The sequence below is a fragment of the Sinohyriopsis cumingii genome, chromosome 7 (assembly GCF_028554795.1).
Source record: "Sinohyriopsis cumingii isolate HCF-2022 chromosome 7, ASM2855479v2, whole genome shotgun sequence".
NCBI classification, from domain to species: Eukaryota; Metazoa; Mollusca; class Bivalvia; order Unionida; family Unionidae; genus Sinohyriopsis; species Sinohyriopsis cumingii.
The window spans coordinates 32,593,270-32,609,605 of NC_142967.1; the positions used below are offsets into that span (position 1 = coordinate 32,593,270).

At 36.8% G+C, this 16,336-nt stretch overlaps 2 protein-coding genes across 3 annotated transcripts in view; one reads left to right on the forward strand and one right to left on the reverse strand.

Annotated features, from left to right (window-relative positions):
• LOC149794983 (cytolytic toxin-beta-like) overlaps positions 1 to 11,631 on the reverse strand; it is a 44,910-nt gene extending 33,279 nt beyond the window's left edge. The window contains exon 1 of one of the 2 annotated variants that reach the window (XM_089964019.1): positions 11,506 to 11,631. The gene's annotated coding sequence lies outside the window, so the exon portion shown is untranslated. The remainder of the gene's footprint in view (positions 1 to 11,505) is intronic. The other variant, XM_089964020.1, reaches the window with a different exon arrangement.
• Positions 11,632 to 11,826: 195 nt separating this feature from the next.
• On the forward strand, positions 11,827 to 14,906 carry LOC149794984 (neoverrucotoxin subunit beta-like). The gene is made up of 2 exons (XM_089964641.1): positions 11,827 to 12,009; positions 12,368 to 14,906. The coding sequence occupies exon 2, from the start codon at positions 12,371 to 12,373 to the stop codon at positions 13,988 to 13,990; it is 1,620 nt and encodes a 539-aa protein (XP_089820767.1). The 5' UTR covers positions 11,827 to 12,009; positions 12,368 to 12,370; the 3' UTR covers positions 13,991 to 14,906.
• Positions 14,907 to 16,336: the final 1,430 nt, after the last annotated feature.

Here is a 16,336-nt window from a genome sequence, read left to right on the forward strand (position 1 = left end):
AGGTCATTTATTTCAGCTTGTGTTATGAGGTGTGGTTCAGAGGAGGAGGACGAGAGAAAATATGGGTCATGTGACATTGATGGTTCAGGACAAAAAATTTCATCCTCTTCCTCTTCCTTGTCTGATTCAAGTGAGATTGGATAATGCACAGTACACTTTGTCTTCTTTGACACACCTTCCCCAACTGGAGACACTATGCAGAAATAACAATTGCTGCTATGATCTTTTGGCTATCTCCAAATCAGTGGCACTGGAAAAACCATCGACTTCCTATCCATGTTCAACCACTAGCTAAGATTTGTTGCACAAGCGTTTCAGCCTATGTGTGGGGCCCACCTCTTGTCTTGATCTCCAGTTCTGAGGTAAAATAAAGGTGATAGCCTTTCTTAACCATAGTGGTTTTGTGATGCAAGAGTCACTTCACCATAAACAAAGCAGTAGTTATCTGCATTGTTCACACAAGTACGAGGCATCTCTGCTCACTTTTGCTAAACAGAAATTTGTTCCTTTGCAAGGTCAAAAACTGACAAATAAGAGAGCATGACACCGTATGATTTCTAAAGCTGATATAGGACAATTTGTTGAGCAGAGTGATGTAAGCATAGTTTTGATTGCATCATCCATGACTTATAGGAATAGCATGATACAATTCATATAATGAATGACGCAATACCAGCTCCAGATCGCACCATTCATTGTTTTGCCTAAAAAGCAAGTACTGTCCAAACCTAGTCATAGATTTATTCATAGATCCAGTCAAAGGTGTATTTTAGTCATTTCTGGTTTAAAAATTGAGATCCCTTCCCTTTATAACTCTCTTGTCCTCCGCCATTCCCAAGTCAAGAGTCGTATATACTGACCCAGTATCATATCTTTAAAACTAGAGCCAGTCAACAATTTTAAGCATCAGTTTTGTTCTCAGTCACCTAGAATTAGAAAAGTTTGACTACATTCTTTTGGAAGCATTTTCACCAGTATATTCAGGCTATACATAGTTCTTTGCGGAATGCATGAGCAAGTTACAGCCGCTGCAGCTAAAATCAAGATATTTTATTTAGCGTGCCAGAATAATTCAAGGAGAATAAGCAAATTGGATTAAATGTTGCAAGTACTAATTCAATTACAATTCAAATCAAAATTATACAAGCTTTCAAATCTACACCAGTTATAACAAAATCTGTTTTGCTAAAATAACTTGATTTATTTTAGTGATCACGCTGGCGAAATATCCGATTGGTCTAAAATTATTATTTCATGACTATATTTACTTTCCAGTACAAGGCTGAGGCACGTGTGGATATGCATAATAATGTTGTGAAATTGTAACTTAAAATGGCGTATTTTTCGACATTAGCTGACTAGGTGAAGGGTTTCTACCGTGTTTTCCCATAAAATTCATAACTTGAAATAGGAGGGTGTTCATTTATTATCTTAACAAAGATAAGGGCAGTGAAAGCTAAAGCGTCATGCTATCCAACATGACACTGCTGGTTCGAATCAAAGTTTCGAAGAAAGGTTTCTTTAGTAAGTAGGAGACTACCGAGTCTGAGCTGGTGAATGTAACATATGAAAATCAATTTGATACTGTAAAGTTGACGTCTGTATCGGATACGTGACACGCATAATCTTTGAATCGTATCTGAAACTGAAATGGACTGCACTCATTAGTTTGACTGTAAAACCTTACATAAACGGCTTATAAGTAGTCATAATTGCCAACATTTCAAAGAACCAAATAAAAAAAGGACAGTGCACGAAAGATGAAAGTCCTTTATATCATCTAGTCGGACTATGAATATATCAACGTTACAGCGGTAGAAGCGAACGTGTCCATTTCTGAGTCCAACAACAGCCAAACAATACAAGTCGCTGGACAATTCCATTCCTGGTTTTGTTAAGCAGAAGTTAGGTGTGATGGACAAACTAATCTATTAATCTTGCATCTTGGTAATGATTCGGTTGAGGTGTTTCTTAAATCAGTTGAAGTTACAGTGAAATTGATTCGACAACGACTCTATTCACCCGCGGTCTTGGTTATAACTGGTCAAAACATTCGTCAGTTTTCCGCAGCCACTCAATGCTGGACATGTGTAGAGGCTTTTACTTACACGAATAAAAAGGTTCGTGATCACTGTCACATTACATTATACAGGATTCGCACACAGCGCAAGTAGTCAACAATTGATAGTTTACCCAAACAAGACAAAGTCCCTGTAGTGCTTCATAAACTGCATGGGTATGATGGCCACTTGATAATGCAGACAGTAGCCACAACATCACAATTACCAATAAGCGTGATTCTCAACAACATGGAAACAACATGAAAAAACACATGACGTTTTGGCTGGGTCAACTGCAGTTTATCGAGTTATTACAGGTTTTGTTTTCGTCCTTTGTCAAGTTAGTGAGCAATTAAGTGGCGGAAGGCTTTGCAATCCTCCTCGATGCTAATCAACCAACACGGACCTGCTTACGAGAAAATGTGTGTATCGATTCGAGTACATCAGTGACTGGGACAAGTTTGTTGAACTCATTTGCCTCAGATCGAGGCGTTTAATAAGTCATTGAATAGCCAATGTATTTCAGAAAATATTACAAGCACGCAAACAAAGCTTTGTTTGCAAAAAAGGGTGACTATCACGATCTGTATCTGCGCACTTATGTGTTGTTGCTCTCTGGTGTTTTTGAAAGATTTCGTGACACTACCATGCATATATATAAGTTAGATGATGCACATTAATTTTCATCACCAGAAACGGCTTGGGATGCATTATTGTCAAAACAAAAATCAAGTTTAAATTATTCATCGATATTGACCAGCATCTGTTTATTGATCACTGTCTTCGTAATTTGATTTTTATGGCGAGTCAGGGATATGCTCGCGCTAACAACACAACGAGTATGGCCCCGTTACTACTAACATTTACATTTTGTGTCTGGATAGAAATGCTTTCTATGTAAAGACAATGATGCAACCGCTGCCGGTTGGTCGGTTTTAGTGGATTTATCCCATACACATTGACGTGCAGAAAGACTTCAACGATACAAATATCAACAGTTATCACGGATACTTCCATGAAGATGATCTAGAATTCCGCGGACATCTGCATGATGTACACAACGATTAACATTTAGCATCAAAAGCGTTGCTGATGTACGCTAACGTGTTAATACAGTTCTTAGTGGCAGTTCCGTATTTATCAGAACGACGTGCACATCCTCTCGCCCAAATGTTCGAATTCGGTTTACGACGTCCACTTGCCTTTAGTTTATTTGTTGACTGCCCCAAACAGTAATGTGTTGGTGTCTTGGAGTATTAATCCTTTCTGAAATCGAAAAAACATCCACAAACCATACCGGGTTGGCAGCACGACGTTGTCCACCTTCTAACTCTCCTAGAGCATACATATACCGAACAAAATTGTCTCCGAGTGGTTGTAACAGTGTCGGTTGTAAGATCATTTTCTGAGTAAAGATCACAGTCTTTTATCGAATCACATTAGCTGGTTTTAATCCAATCTTGCGTGTGACTTTGTTTTTTAGTCTTGCTATGACTAATGGAAGATGTGATACCAATTTGGGAGACCGCTGTAGAGCGCTAGCACTCAGAAATCACATTGACAATTCCAGTTCATACTGATGTCCGAATAACCGATCCGCGAGTGTGCCATTAAATTGTCCTACAACAGCATGGTCACGATGAATATTGACATATCCAACATGGTCTCACACACGGTGTTTGGTCAACAAAAAATCAGCAAGCACCTATCTGAGAAATTCTTTACCAGGTTCCACTTGTAACCACCGTGGATATGTTAATGGTGAATGTTTTGGAATCCGTTCGAGTGCATCTGCAAATTTTCCATAAGCTATTAACGTTAGAGACTCCACTTGTTTGTATCTGCTAGCAACATCGTTAAAGGTAAGCTCATATTCGTAGGTGTGCAATCTACCTTGTCGATCACGTACACGATCGTGAGAAAAGACCAGCCTCATGAATCTCTTTAGGTGTTAGGATATCAAACTAACCACGCGAAAATTTTCTTGGTACTGGTAGGTAAATGTGCCACAACTCGTTTGCTTAGCCAAACAAGTTCAGACAATCCCATGATTGAATTTCCCCGTGCTTGCTAATTTTATACACGGCAGCTTCATCTTTTCATTCAGACTGTAGTATATGTTTGATAATGTTCGGCTTTTTGTGTCCATATTTTTATGTTCGTTTATATCAGTACAATTTCCATTTAATGAGTACCCCCAAGAGCAGTCTACGCGTTCATACCTCTTTTGATGAACCATCTTATTATTTGTTTTCCGAGTGTTGTATTAATAATATTTAAATCATAGATAAGATCCACGTCCGCAAGCTGATGTGCACGGATATCGTTTGATGCTTTATCAGCAAGGTCATGTTGGTAACCCGCAGCATCAACACAGTTTATAAGTGCTTCACTAGGCTTTCGTTTGTTATTAGAAACAAGTCGTATATCACGCCGTGCATGAAGCCCACAGTAACTGTATCTAGGAATGTGTTTTGTTAATACAGCAGCGCAATCACCACCAACTTTTTTTAAACCAGACTCGACGCGTTTAGGCTCTTACGAAACGTAACAAGAAAAAATGTGAAGACAACAAGCTTTATAAAATTTAACAAATAATTTATTTCCTTTGAAAACAAAAAGGTAAAGGTGAGACAAAGAACTTACGGTTTTACGAATCAAATCCAAAAATAATCCAAGAATTAAAACAAGAAGTCCTATTATTAAAAAGTCCTAAATGAGTTCGAGTCCCAATGAAATCTAAAATGGAAGACTATGACGTTAGTTGTAATCTGTGAAGTGCGGCAGTATCAACATTCTCTTGCTGAATCACAGAAAATATTATTCCAGTTTTTGAATCCTGTATAAATTTCGATAAATGTCTTTGTCCAAGAATTAATTTAATGCCCTAGTATTTCCAGGGAAAAGAATCACTTTTCTTTAAAATAAAATAAAATAATTAGCCCAGAAAGTGGTCACAGCATAAAATACTTAATAGCTTTTAAAGTGTTAAGGCACTAATGATTATTATTTCTCAAGACACCAGTAATAAATCTAGGCACAACGCAAAACAGATGCCCGGATGTTTGTCAATCCTCTGGAAAAACCCAATGGTATTTAACACGTAGTCCAAGTATGGTCTTGATTCTACTTCATAAACCTTGCTCTGAGAAAAGGTTGTTTACTGCAAATTATCACTGGTTCTGAAAATGTTTCTATAAAGTTGTTTGCGTCAAAAATATTTTAAAAAATCAGTCAGAACTGAACTCTATTCTAGTAAAGAAAGTTACATTACAATAACAAGTAATGGAATAAAAAATATTGAAACCAACAAACAAACAATTAAATTAAATCAAATATATATAACACTATCAACGTGAATTTCTTTTCTCCACCTCAAGCACAAGTTCTAGTAATTGCTGCTCGTCCATTACCTGTTGAATTCGAGTTGGATTTGCGGTACGTGTTTTTGTATACACTAAGAAGACATGACTTTATTGTATAATGCATTATTTCTTGACATCACGAAAAATGGAATCCCCAGATGCTTTCCGTAGAAAAAGGACTTGCAAGAAATTAAGAGTTTCACTGTCATTCACTTCACTGCACAGTCAACACCTAAACTGTTCAAGCATGGTGATATGTTTCTTTATTCAGTTCGCGCACTGACCATTGGTCCCGACGGACCAAGAAAAACTCAACTCGTGTTGAATATAATTGTAGGATGGCTGAAGTGGGATTCGTTGTGTATGAGTGTGCCATTGGCTGATGATGTTTATGATGATTTCAAAGATTTTCAAAATGTGTTAAGTGACAATAGTTGCAGCACCAGATTAATTACTTTATCATCATTGACGTAGCTCATACCATTCACGATTTGTATTCAAACGACAATATTGTTTTTAGTGTAGGATCATATAATGCTTGTAAACCAAGTCAATCCCGTCCAGATATTATTTTTTAAGAGATCGGCAGAAAAATACCGACGTGTATTTAACTGAAAAATACGCACATGTCCTGAACTTGATTCGTGACAACTGTAAAATGTTGGTGATTTTTCGTGCTGTTGACGAGCATGGTCTTGGAAATATTCATTGGATTTGGTTTGTCGTTGACTAGATGTGGGATGAATATCGTGACATATTTGCGCGGACAATTAAGGACGCGTATAATTTTCTCACCATTGACTTGACCCAACTGGAAATATTTAGTAATCAAAAAACCATCAACGAACATAAAGAATGTTTTTTATGGGACAACTGGGTATACAGGGAATTTACTGGGTCTTAACAAGTCTCTGGAGTCGCATAATAAAGTACTTGCTTTGGATAAAGATAGAAAAATTGACGAAGCTGTTCAAGCATGCACACGTTTACGAGACTCCTGCATGGAACAGAATCAGCCGCTGAAACAGAGACATAAGAATAGTCCAAACATGCAGCCGCATCTCAACCAAAACGTGTATGGCCACCGTAAAATTTACACGGGAAAACTTAGTAAAAACACCAGAAGAACAAGAGCAACGTCCTGCACCCACACTGGAAGAGGAAGAACCTGCATTTGAATTTCGAACAATCAAAGAACAATCAGAATGGATAGACGAACAGGTAAAAACACTGGCATAGCAATAGTTAACAAACGTACACCCACAAAGAAAGGAGAAAGGTTTGGTTGACTATGCGACCCTAACGACCACGCGGTTCAATCGAAAACACTGGTGGGCTCAGTTCGTGTGGACAATAATGCACCAGATGTCATCAATGAAGCCCCATCGATTTGGCTTCCTCGCCAATGATATTATGGACATAGATACATATCGCACACTACTAATATGAACTTTTGAAGATATTAATGATGTATACGACGAACGAAGTTTGTGCACCGATGATGACGTATGCTGCGATGCAATAGGGTGTTGTAAATACAACACGTAGCGTTACCGCGATGATCACAATCTCATCAACGAAAACAGAATTCAGTGTGACGTTTTATGCACCTGTTGAATCACGCACACTTGAGACTGCATTTGTATCGCTGTGAGAGTATTACGACTGGCTTAATATCGTGGGTTCTTTCCCGGACCGAGTCTTAACAAAGACTTACATAAATGGTAATAACAGCTGCCTCGCGTGGCGCGCAGCATTAAGAGGTTAGTGTTAGGACTGGTCGGCCTGGTGTCAGGATAATGTGACTAGGTGGGATATCATGCTACATGTCTGCGGCTTGATGCCCCAGTGCTAGACATCGCTATAAACTGTCACAATGCAGCAGACATCGTAGCGATATGACTGAAAAATTATTACAGCTACGTTAAAAATCCAAATCACACACACACATGGATCGCATCCGTTTGGTTGTGTTTCTGTAAATAACTCATTTGTGCTTTCAGTAGACACTGGCGCCACCTGGAATACTAATTAAATCCCTACAACATGGAGTCGACCAATGAAGAAATTTGACGAAGAATCACGTTGGTGACTGGCAGAGCCTCTATAATTTCTGTACGTGCCAATGGGCCTACACTCAGTTCTGTCATTGCAATAGAATCTCGTACGCGGTTGGCATTGCACGGTCACCAATAAGATCAGTTTTATGTTAACTTGACGACATTCCAGATGATAAACGAATTTTGCGTATGCGATATCATATCAGGCCAGACATTGTGATGATTACCTGAATGACGCAGATCAATTTAACTTGTGACGTTGTCAGTGAGAGCTACGAAAGTAGGTCTGAAATGACAGGCGTTGCTGTTCATGGTTATACTATTTGGATTTTCACCAACCGGTTAACCGGGTGATTTAATATCAATTAAACATGCGACACCACCTGTATATGTTCCGTGTCATAATAATCGGTAGGCACATATTCGTTTTATTTTTTGTAGATCAAGACGAGCACGTTGTTGATCTAGGCGGTGTAACATTGACAATACAACTGTACATAGAGATATAAATGAGATTTAAATATAATACAGTGACAGTCGTGCGTTTACTCGACACATTACGGAACTGGCTTCTTTGATGTTGCTTGCAGAGTGTTCACAGGCGCATAACGGTGCTTGAGGAACTACGTGAAGATCTGACATTGACCGCTTAGGGGTCATGCTCTGGTGACCTTTGAATGAGCCAATGGAAATGCAGCCTACGAAAATAAAAACGTTATTCAGATCCTTTGGCACACATTGATGCTCTTCAGTAACACTGCTGAGTCTCCCAAATATGACGATAAAAGACTTCATCTGACTGTTCGAACAAATTAGCTGTTATGGTAATAACATGTCACCAGAACATGACCCCTAGCTGTCGCTGTCAGATCGTCACATCGGACAATGGAGATCTGACTTTAAGCAGATTGAACATTATGGATGCCTGTGTTAACCCCTTCACTGACTACAAAATCACGTTTGCTATGGTTTATGCAGTTGGGAACCACATCAAAGCTTTCGTTTCTCGCACTTACCACAGATGCCCACCGAAGAAAGGCCACTGTGGGACAGTTAACATGGCAAATAAGTACTCCGCACCGACTTACTGCATCAAAACATGTGCCCAAACTTAAAGTAAAATGATATTGGAAATCCTAGAAGTGACTGAGGTTACTTTGCGGTTAAATGATCTTCAACAACCTTCTGAAGAAATTAATCTTTTCTTTGAAACCAATCACATGCATAACATAATATAATGGACTTGTATCAAAACATTGACACTGGTTTGCAGATTTCCCAACATTACCTACTGACAGGATGTATTACCTTTCATTGAAGCACCTTGAATTGTTCAGAAAATACTTTGTCAACATGTATTTTCCTCCACGTGTAGATAAGGCTGGTGGTGGTTTCCGATGGTAAACTTGTGATACTTTCTGACAAAACTGTGTTGCTTGGTGGTGCTAGTGGTCGAATTAGTGTACTCGATGCAACTATTGAAAATTTATAGTTAAACCTGTCATGTATTTAAATAAAAATTTCCTGTCACGAAGGGAATGTCGGCCTTAGTGAGAATCAACTTACGAAAATAAAACCATCATTAAAAAATTAATGTGGGGTCACCCTCAAACTTTCTTGAACAAACGTGACCGAATTTGTATCCTTGTGGTTTAATCATTTTCTTGGATGGTTTTGTTATGCCTAATTGTTTAATTTGAACGTTGCGTGAGTTCAGACCGTATTTGTTTATTATAAACAGATATATAGGTGTGTAGTGTGCAATGACAATAGCGATATATAATGCCCTACACCGTGCATTAATAACACGCCTTTCAGAAGAAAATACTATAGAGAGCTTCATACTTGTGTTATCAGTACCAATAGTGGCAATATATGAAATTCAGTTCCAAAGACTCAACATCTATCTATCTTTGGAGTTTGTGTTTAAGGTTAGATTTACTATTGTATATATGTAATAGATTTTGATCATGGTCATGAGGCTGAGGAATCGACTGACTAGGTGTTAAACCAATTGTCAGCGGATGCCTATATCGATAGTAGTTTTGGTCTACTTGTTGACAAACATCTGCTTCAGAATGGTGCTACCAGACCCTCGTATACGCTGAAATATAATCTTGTTAAAGGTCAAATAGAAATTGACGTTTGGGCCCACCCGTATGTACCGCAACCAACTCGAGGCCAACATGATATAATAATAGTAGTATGTGAAACGCAAAGCAAATGGATGTGCCACCAGGTCCCAAAACACTCAGGGATTGTTTCTACATTGGCGCATTGACATTTACCGCTGTACCCATGACGGTTAAATTCACCAATCAACATTTTACACCATCATTGACACAGCTGAGAAAAAAAATCTTGACTGTTATTTAAGGGGACGTCTATTAATTATGTCAACAATTTTAGGCAATTTTTTACACCCCTCCCCCCACCGTTGTCAACAACTGTCAAACTCTCAGTGAGCCCCCTAATAAAATTTTACCACCACCCCATACAAACTAACAATATTTTATACGGCTGGCTTTTATGCTAAAAATATGCTAAAAATAGAAATATGGAAATTAAAAGGTCTACAAATAAATTTTAATACATTTTTTTACTTGTTTTACAGATTTCAAATTGACTATAACACTTTGAATTCATGAAAAAATCGGGAGTTTATATTCTAGTTTCTATCATCTTCCCATAGGGAAGCCAAATGTTCCTCAATTGTTATAATGGGCATAGTGGTTAATAACCGTGTTTATAAATGAAAAGGGCGCTAAATCCCAGAATGCACAATTGCCGGAAATTTAAATATTACTCAAGAAGAGACTTTATATAATTGAATGACAAATTTGCAAGTAAAAATGGATAATTGAGTAGACATGTGTCTGCCTTTGGCAAATATATGTGATTATTCTGAACAGGGTATGTTGCTCGCGTAATTTGTACTACGCGATTGCACTATTAATAAAGGAACTTAGATGGCCCCTCAATATTACCAAGATTAACAAATGAGAGAAGAGGAACAAGGGCTAAGAGATCAAATCACTACGAGAACCGTGTTGATTGAAAAATGCAAAAGCGCTTGTTTGGTTATAAGATACTATTTGTTGTGGTCATCGTAGGTATACCAATCGGAATTACTGTTGGAGATATATATATATATATATATATATATATATATATATATATATATATATATATATATATATATATATATATATATATATATATATATATATATAGTAATAGGTGCATCTGGTGGTACTAGCAATTTAATTTCTGTACGATTAGAGTCACGATTATGCGTATATTCAGAGTTTCTTGCAGCGGAACTATGCAATCTTAACACGACCAATAAATAATTCGGTTGCTGTCGAGGATAAAATAATTAGCGCGGGCAAATTTGAGACCGTGTTTACTTCAATAGAAAATCACCCGCATTTCTGAGCACAAATTAGGAACCGTGTAGGGGATTAACAGATGATAAAATATGAGTAAAAAAATCTTCGTTTTCGTGTCGTTTAATATTAATGCTGATTGTCTACGAGTTGATAATATTATGTAGCTTTTAGTCAGGAGTCAGAAAGTAAAAGAAAATATAAACGGCATAACGACACTACTAACACAAACGTTTTGTGGACGCATGAAAACTGTTTTTTTATGAATACATTTTTGATAAGCTTTAAGTCTCAAAAATAAATTTTGACATATAAGTAATGGTTACAAAATTGGTTATCTACAATGATTCGGTTATCGAAATAGCCATTATGTTTATACAATTTCCCTAGAGATTTATTGATTCTTTAAAAATACGTAAAGGCAATAATTATAGCTAACTTAGCAAGCCCATTAAAGCGAATTTCACAAACGTATTAAGAAATAACATTAAAATTGTGTCGCTCATTTGAAGCAAGATTTGCGGTGGCTTTCTTCCACTTTAGAACCTGCACGTTTAAGATATTTTAAATGTGGGTGAAGTAATTCTTGGAGAGAGAGGGAGAGAGAGAGAGAGAGAGAGAGAGACTATACCCAAAATACCCTTTGATACTTGGTCTGTAAGTCATCAAACCAGCACTTATTGTATGTTGTGTTTCGTTACGGTTACAAATCCAATACATTGTACAAGGCACATGCCGACCTAGAATTGGATTTTGCCGAACTGTGCTTGCAGGTATCGCGAATGTATATACTGTGTTTCATTAGTTACAAACCCAATACATTTTACGGAAAATGGCCCGACCTAAAATTTAAATTTCGTCTACTTGTTCTTCCAGGAAACACGAATGCAAAAGACGATCGATACAACCACAGCTGTTGGATTAGACGGGTAAGGTTGATAATACAGAACGCCCAGTCATTATACTGTCAGATGGCATAATGCAGTAGGACCAACAACGTATTACTTCCACCTGTCACTGCTTGCTATATTTGCAAAATATTTAGAAAGACGACTTGTCAATGAAGTCTTGATAAGGGATCATATATTCTTTGCAGCAAGAAATACCATACAAATAAGCGTGCATATTGATTAACGTAAGTATTTAGTTTGGAAACTTTATATAAAAAACCAATTTGGAATTATGTACTTATCGTTTATTATATATATATATATATATATATATATATATATATATATATATATATATATCTTTTATCTAAGATTGCTCTTTGATATAAACAAAGTAATTAAAATTATTTCAAGTTCTTTCCATATTAATGACATGCAAATCAATTTTCAACGTTCGTAGAAATGTCTGACCGTTCGGTTTCGTCTTTACAATATTTGTATAAGTTTCATCTATTAATAAAATTATCGATCTGATATTAATTATTAAAATGCAAAGAGAAACCACTGTCTGATCTCTATAGTTTTTTTCAAATTTTATTTCAGATTATGGCAGAGGAGCAAAAGTTTTTACAGTTGCCAGCTCTGGGACTTCCTTTTGCGCTTGGTACGTTGTATAATGCGAACAAGAACCAAATAGTTCCAGGAATTTCACTATGTGAATATAAAGACGCAAATGAGCGCAGTGCAAATGTAGACGTGCGTCGCAACATCACGTACAAGACAGATATTACTACAAGAGATTCTTTAGAATCTAAGATGCGGTCTCTCGGCATTTCAGGCAATTTGGCAATTAGCGCCTTAGCAAACAAAGTGGAAGTCAAAGGCTCCGGTGAATATTTCAGTGATACGAAAACATCAAAAACTCAAGCTAGGGTAGTACTTGAGGCAAGCGGTACAACAAAAGACGAGTTCTTACAAACGAATTGCTTTTTCAAAGAAAAGGTTGATCAGGAACTGATTAGAAGGATTGGTGCTACACACGTTGTTGTTGGAATAACGTACGGGTTTCAGTTCTTCTTGAAGCTGGAGACAAGTTGTGAGAGCGAAGAAGAGAAGGTGAAAGTTGAAGGATGTATTCAATTGAAAGTTGCTTATCTTCCTGTCGAAGGAAGTATCAAAGGATCGTATAATACGAAAGAAGAAAAGAAAGTAAACGAGTTGCAAGTTAAAATTCACGGGACCGTGCAGATCAAAACAAACCCGACAACCTTCCAAGACGCGATGGAGATTTATAAAACAATTCCAGAGCTGGCGAAAGACAAAGACTGTCCAATGACAGTTTATCTTTTACCGCTGGCTTCTATATATCCATCTGTACCTAAAGTGTGCGGTCAGATTAAGGAATCCTTACTGAGTTCCGTTACAGCAACGTTTGAAGATATAGCCAGCTCAGAAGTGGCACTCAGTGGAATACAGACCTCGGGTATTGCTACACGGGAACCGAGAATACGACGAAAGGCTAAACAACTGGCAGCTTTGCTGAAAGGGCACAAAATCTGGCTACAGATGAAGTTGCACGATATAATGAGTGATCCTAAGATGGAGAAAGATTCCTCAGAATCTGAACAAATACGGGCAGTCCTGAAGAAGCATGAAAATTCGCCTTTCTCAATTAAAACTCTTGGTAGTTATATATCAAGAATGGAGAAAGAGGTACGCTTCATGGAGAATCTGGTGAGAATGCTTACCGTGAGCCATGAAAATGGAAGCAGCGTTGACGACACAAGCAGAAAAGAAGGGGAAGCTAGAAAAAATAAAACTACTATTGATATCCGTTCAGACGACATCGATCTTGTGATCCCGTTTGAAAAATCAAACGTCTTTGTACTAGAGTTACCCATCATTACAGAAGAGGAGGATCTACTAAAGGAAATGCAAAACTATGACCCGGACAAAGGTGAAAGTTCGGCACGTTGGATTGCAGAGTCATTGACGTTACCATTCGAGGACGAGAACATTCAAAGAAAGGTTCTGAAATATGCCAAGGTTTTTGCACATTTAGCTGGCTCAAATAAAGATGACGACGAGGAACACATAACACAGTTTAGGTGCGTGTTCAAGGTTTATATAATGGAAGGGCAACCAACAATCTATAAGTACGATGATTTAAAAGGTGACAATGAAGTAGTTGATATTGACAACTACATTGATACGGAGATGAAATGATCCAGAGAGAGATTCAATTTTTGAAGACATCAGCAACTAATAATAATCTCGGGTTTTTGCTAGTATGGTTTGAAATTGATAAGCATAATAACCAAAAGCATTATTCTCATGCTAAGTCGCTTGACTTATTTTAATTTATCTAAGTTAAACTTAGCTAATAGAGTCACGAATTGATATATTGTACATTTTCATGGCCTTTATAGTTCTTTCAATTGAAATATCACGAGATAGAGTTCTAAATGACCATTAGTCAAATATTTGTGTTCATACCATTGTGAAGTATAACGAAGAAAGAAGTCTCAAGGGCTGAGTGTAAGAGTATTAGTATACTACGATTTCCCTAAACGCCATCCACAGAGCAGAAGTTTCGACATTGTCAACAAAATATTTAATGTAAATAATTAAAAAGATTAATTGTGATATGCATAGACTTTTGTGTGGATCAATAAAATATTTGCATTTTGCAATAAAGTGACTTTAATTGTATGAAGGGATAATTATATATGTGCAAATAGGTTAACATGCAGGAAGCACTCAAGAGTCAAATGCTTATTATATAGGAACCTATAGGTTAAACACCCATAGGTTAAACATTGGGGGTAAATGATACCATTGTTGGAAGGGGCTGACCTAATTTGGGGTTACATGGCAACATTTTTGTAGAGTTGACCTCAAAACGCGTCGCTGTAGGTACGTACAGGAAATCCTATGCTACCATTACCAGTACGTTTTCGTATTATGTTGTCAGAGTGTTTGTTTTTATAGAGTCAAAAGTGTTTATAGAAACAAGGATGATTGTAACGTTAACTTTATAATTATTATAGACCGTTTCAATTTTGAAAAATATTTGCTGTCAAACGGGAAATGGAATGTTAACAATATCATATGCTGTGCAAAATAAAATTTTGAGGTACTATCCAGCGTCCGCTTTTTAACTACAATCGACACAAACTACTTATACAATCCAACACCGGCTTTTTTATTACTATCCAGAACGTAAAAGGATCAACAGGAAAGTAACATATGAAAAAGGTGTCGAAAGTGCACAACTTCAAAGGGACGAAAGTTTGTGGGGGTCTACGAGAATTTAATATGGATACTATCCAATTGCTGTGTTACCTACAATTAAATATTTAGTTATCTATATCAAATTACTTAGTTATCTATCACCCCATTAAAAACATCATATATGCTATCAGAAAGAAATGGTATGATCTACACGAAGTTTGAAATGATACATTCTATCCATTATATCACATATACTATCCAAAAACTCAAACACATTCTCCAAAACACTTTGTGTTATGTCTAAAAACCCACAAATGCTATCAGACGAAAAGGCTAGGCTGTAAAATAAGCGATGAAATCACATAAACATACTATCCAAAACCAATTGTTATTAATATCCAGCATACAGCCTACTATTTATTCAACATCAACCGTTAAATTACTATTAAGCACCTACTTTTAATATATTATCCGACACCAACTTTTATTACTAACCAAGACACACATTTTTATGTGCTATTTAACACCCATTTTGCATACTATCCAACATCTAGCTTTCATTACTCTCGACCCCTAACCCTACTACGCACTAGTAATTTTTATTACTATCCAACAAACAAACATATTACCAAACACCCAACTTTTATATACAAAACCCACATTTTGATGACTATCCAATACCCATGTGTTCATCATTATCCAACAAATTCTCAGACTAATCAATGCCCTACATGTACTAACCAGTGAAAAGGGTAGGAGTGATTTACACACGTTTTTTTTACATACATACAAACCTGTTATGACTGAAGATTGGGAGGATGTACAACAAGGGGAAAATATAAAGAAATCATCATACACTATCAAGGGTGTATAACCAATCTGGTGCAAACACTGTTTTGTATGGAAGCAGCGCAAACACGATGGCAAAAATACCTCCGATTACGTACGCGAATATAAAGAATACATGCTGATGAAGATTAATAATAAAGAAATGTGATCCATACCATTTTGTTTTCAATTGAAAAGACAACACCTTTATTTCACGAATTAGCATATCCAAAATTAAAAAGCAGCTTCCTCTGACAGAATACAGGAATACAAACACTATTTAAAGATGAACGTATTTACAAGGTTAAATTTGACTTCCGTTAATCTAAGGCACTGACATATTGCTGTCGATACACAAAAGACTAAATGCAAAAAATACCCATAATGATCACACAACCATATATCTAGTTTACAATCATTTCTAGATTTTTCTCTATATAAATATGTTGCTAAATGTTGTACGGAAAATACAAGACTGCGTCTATGAAGAAAATACACACAATATTGCCC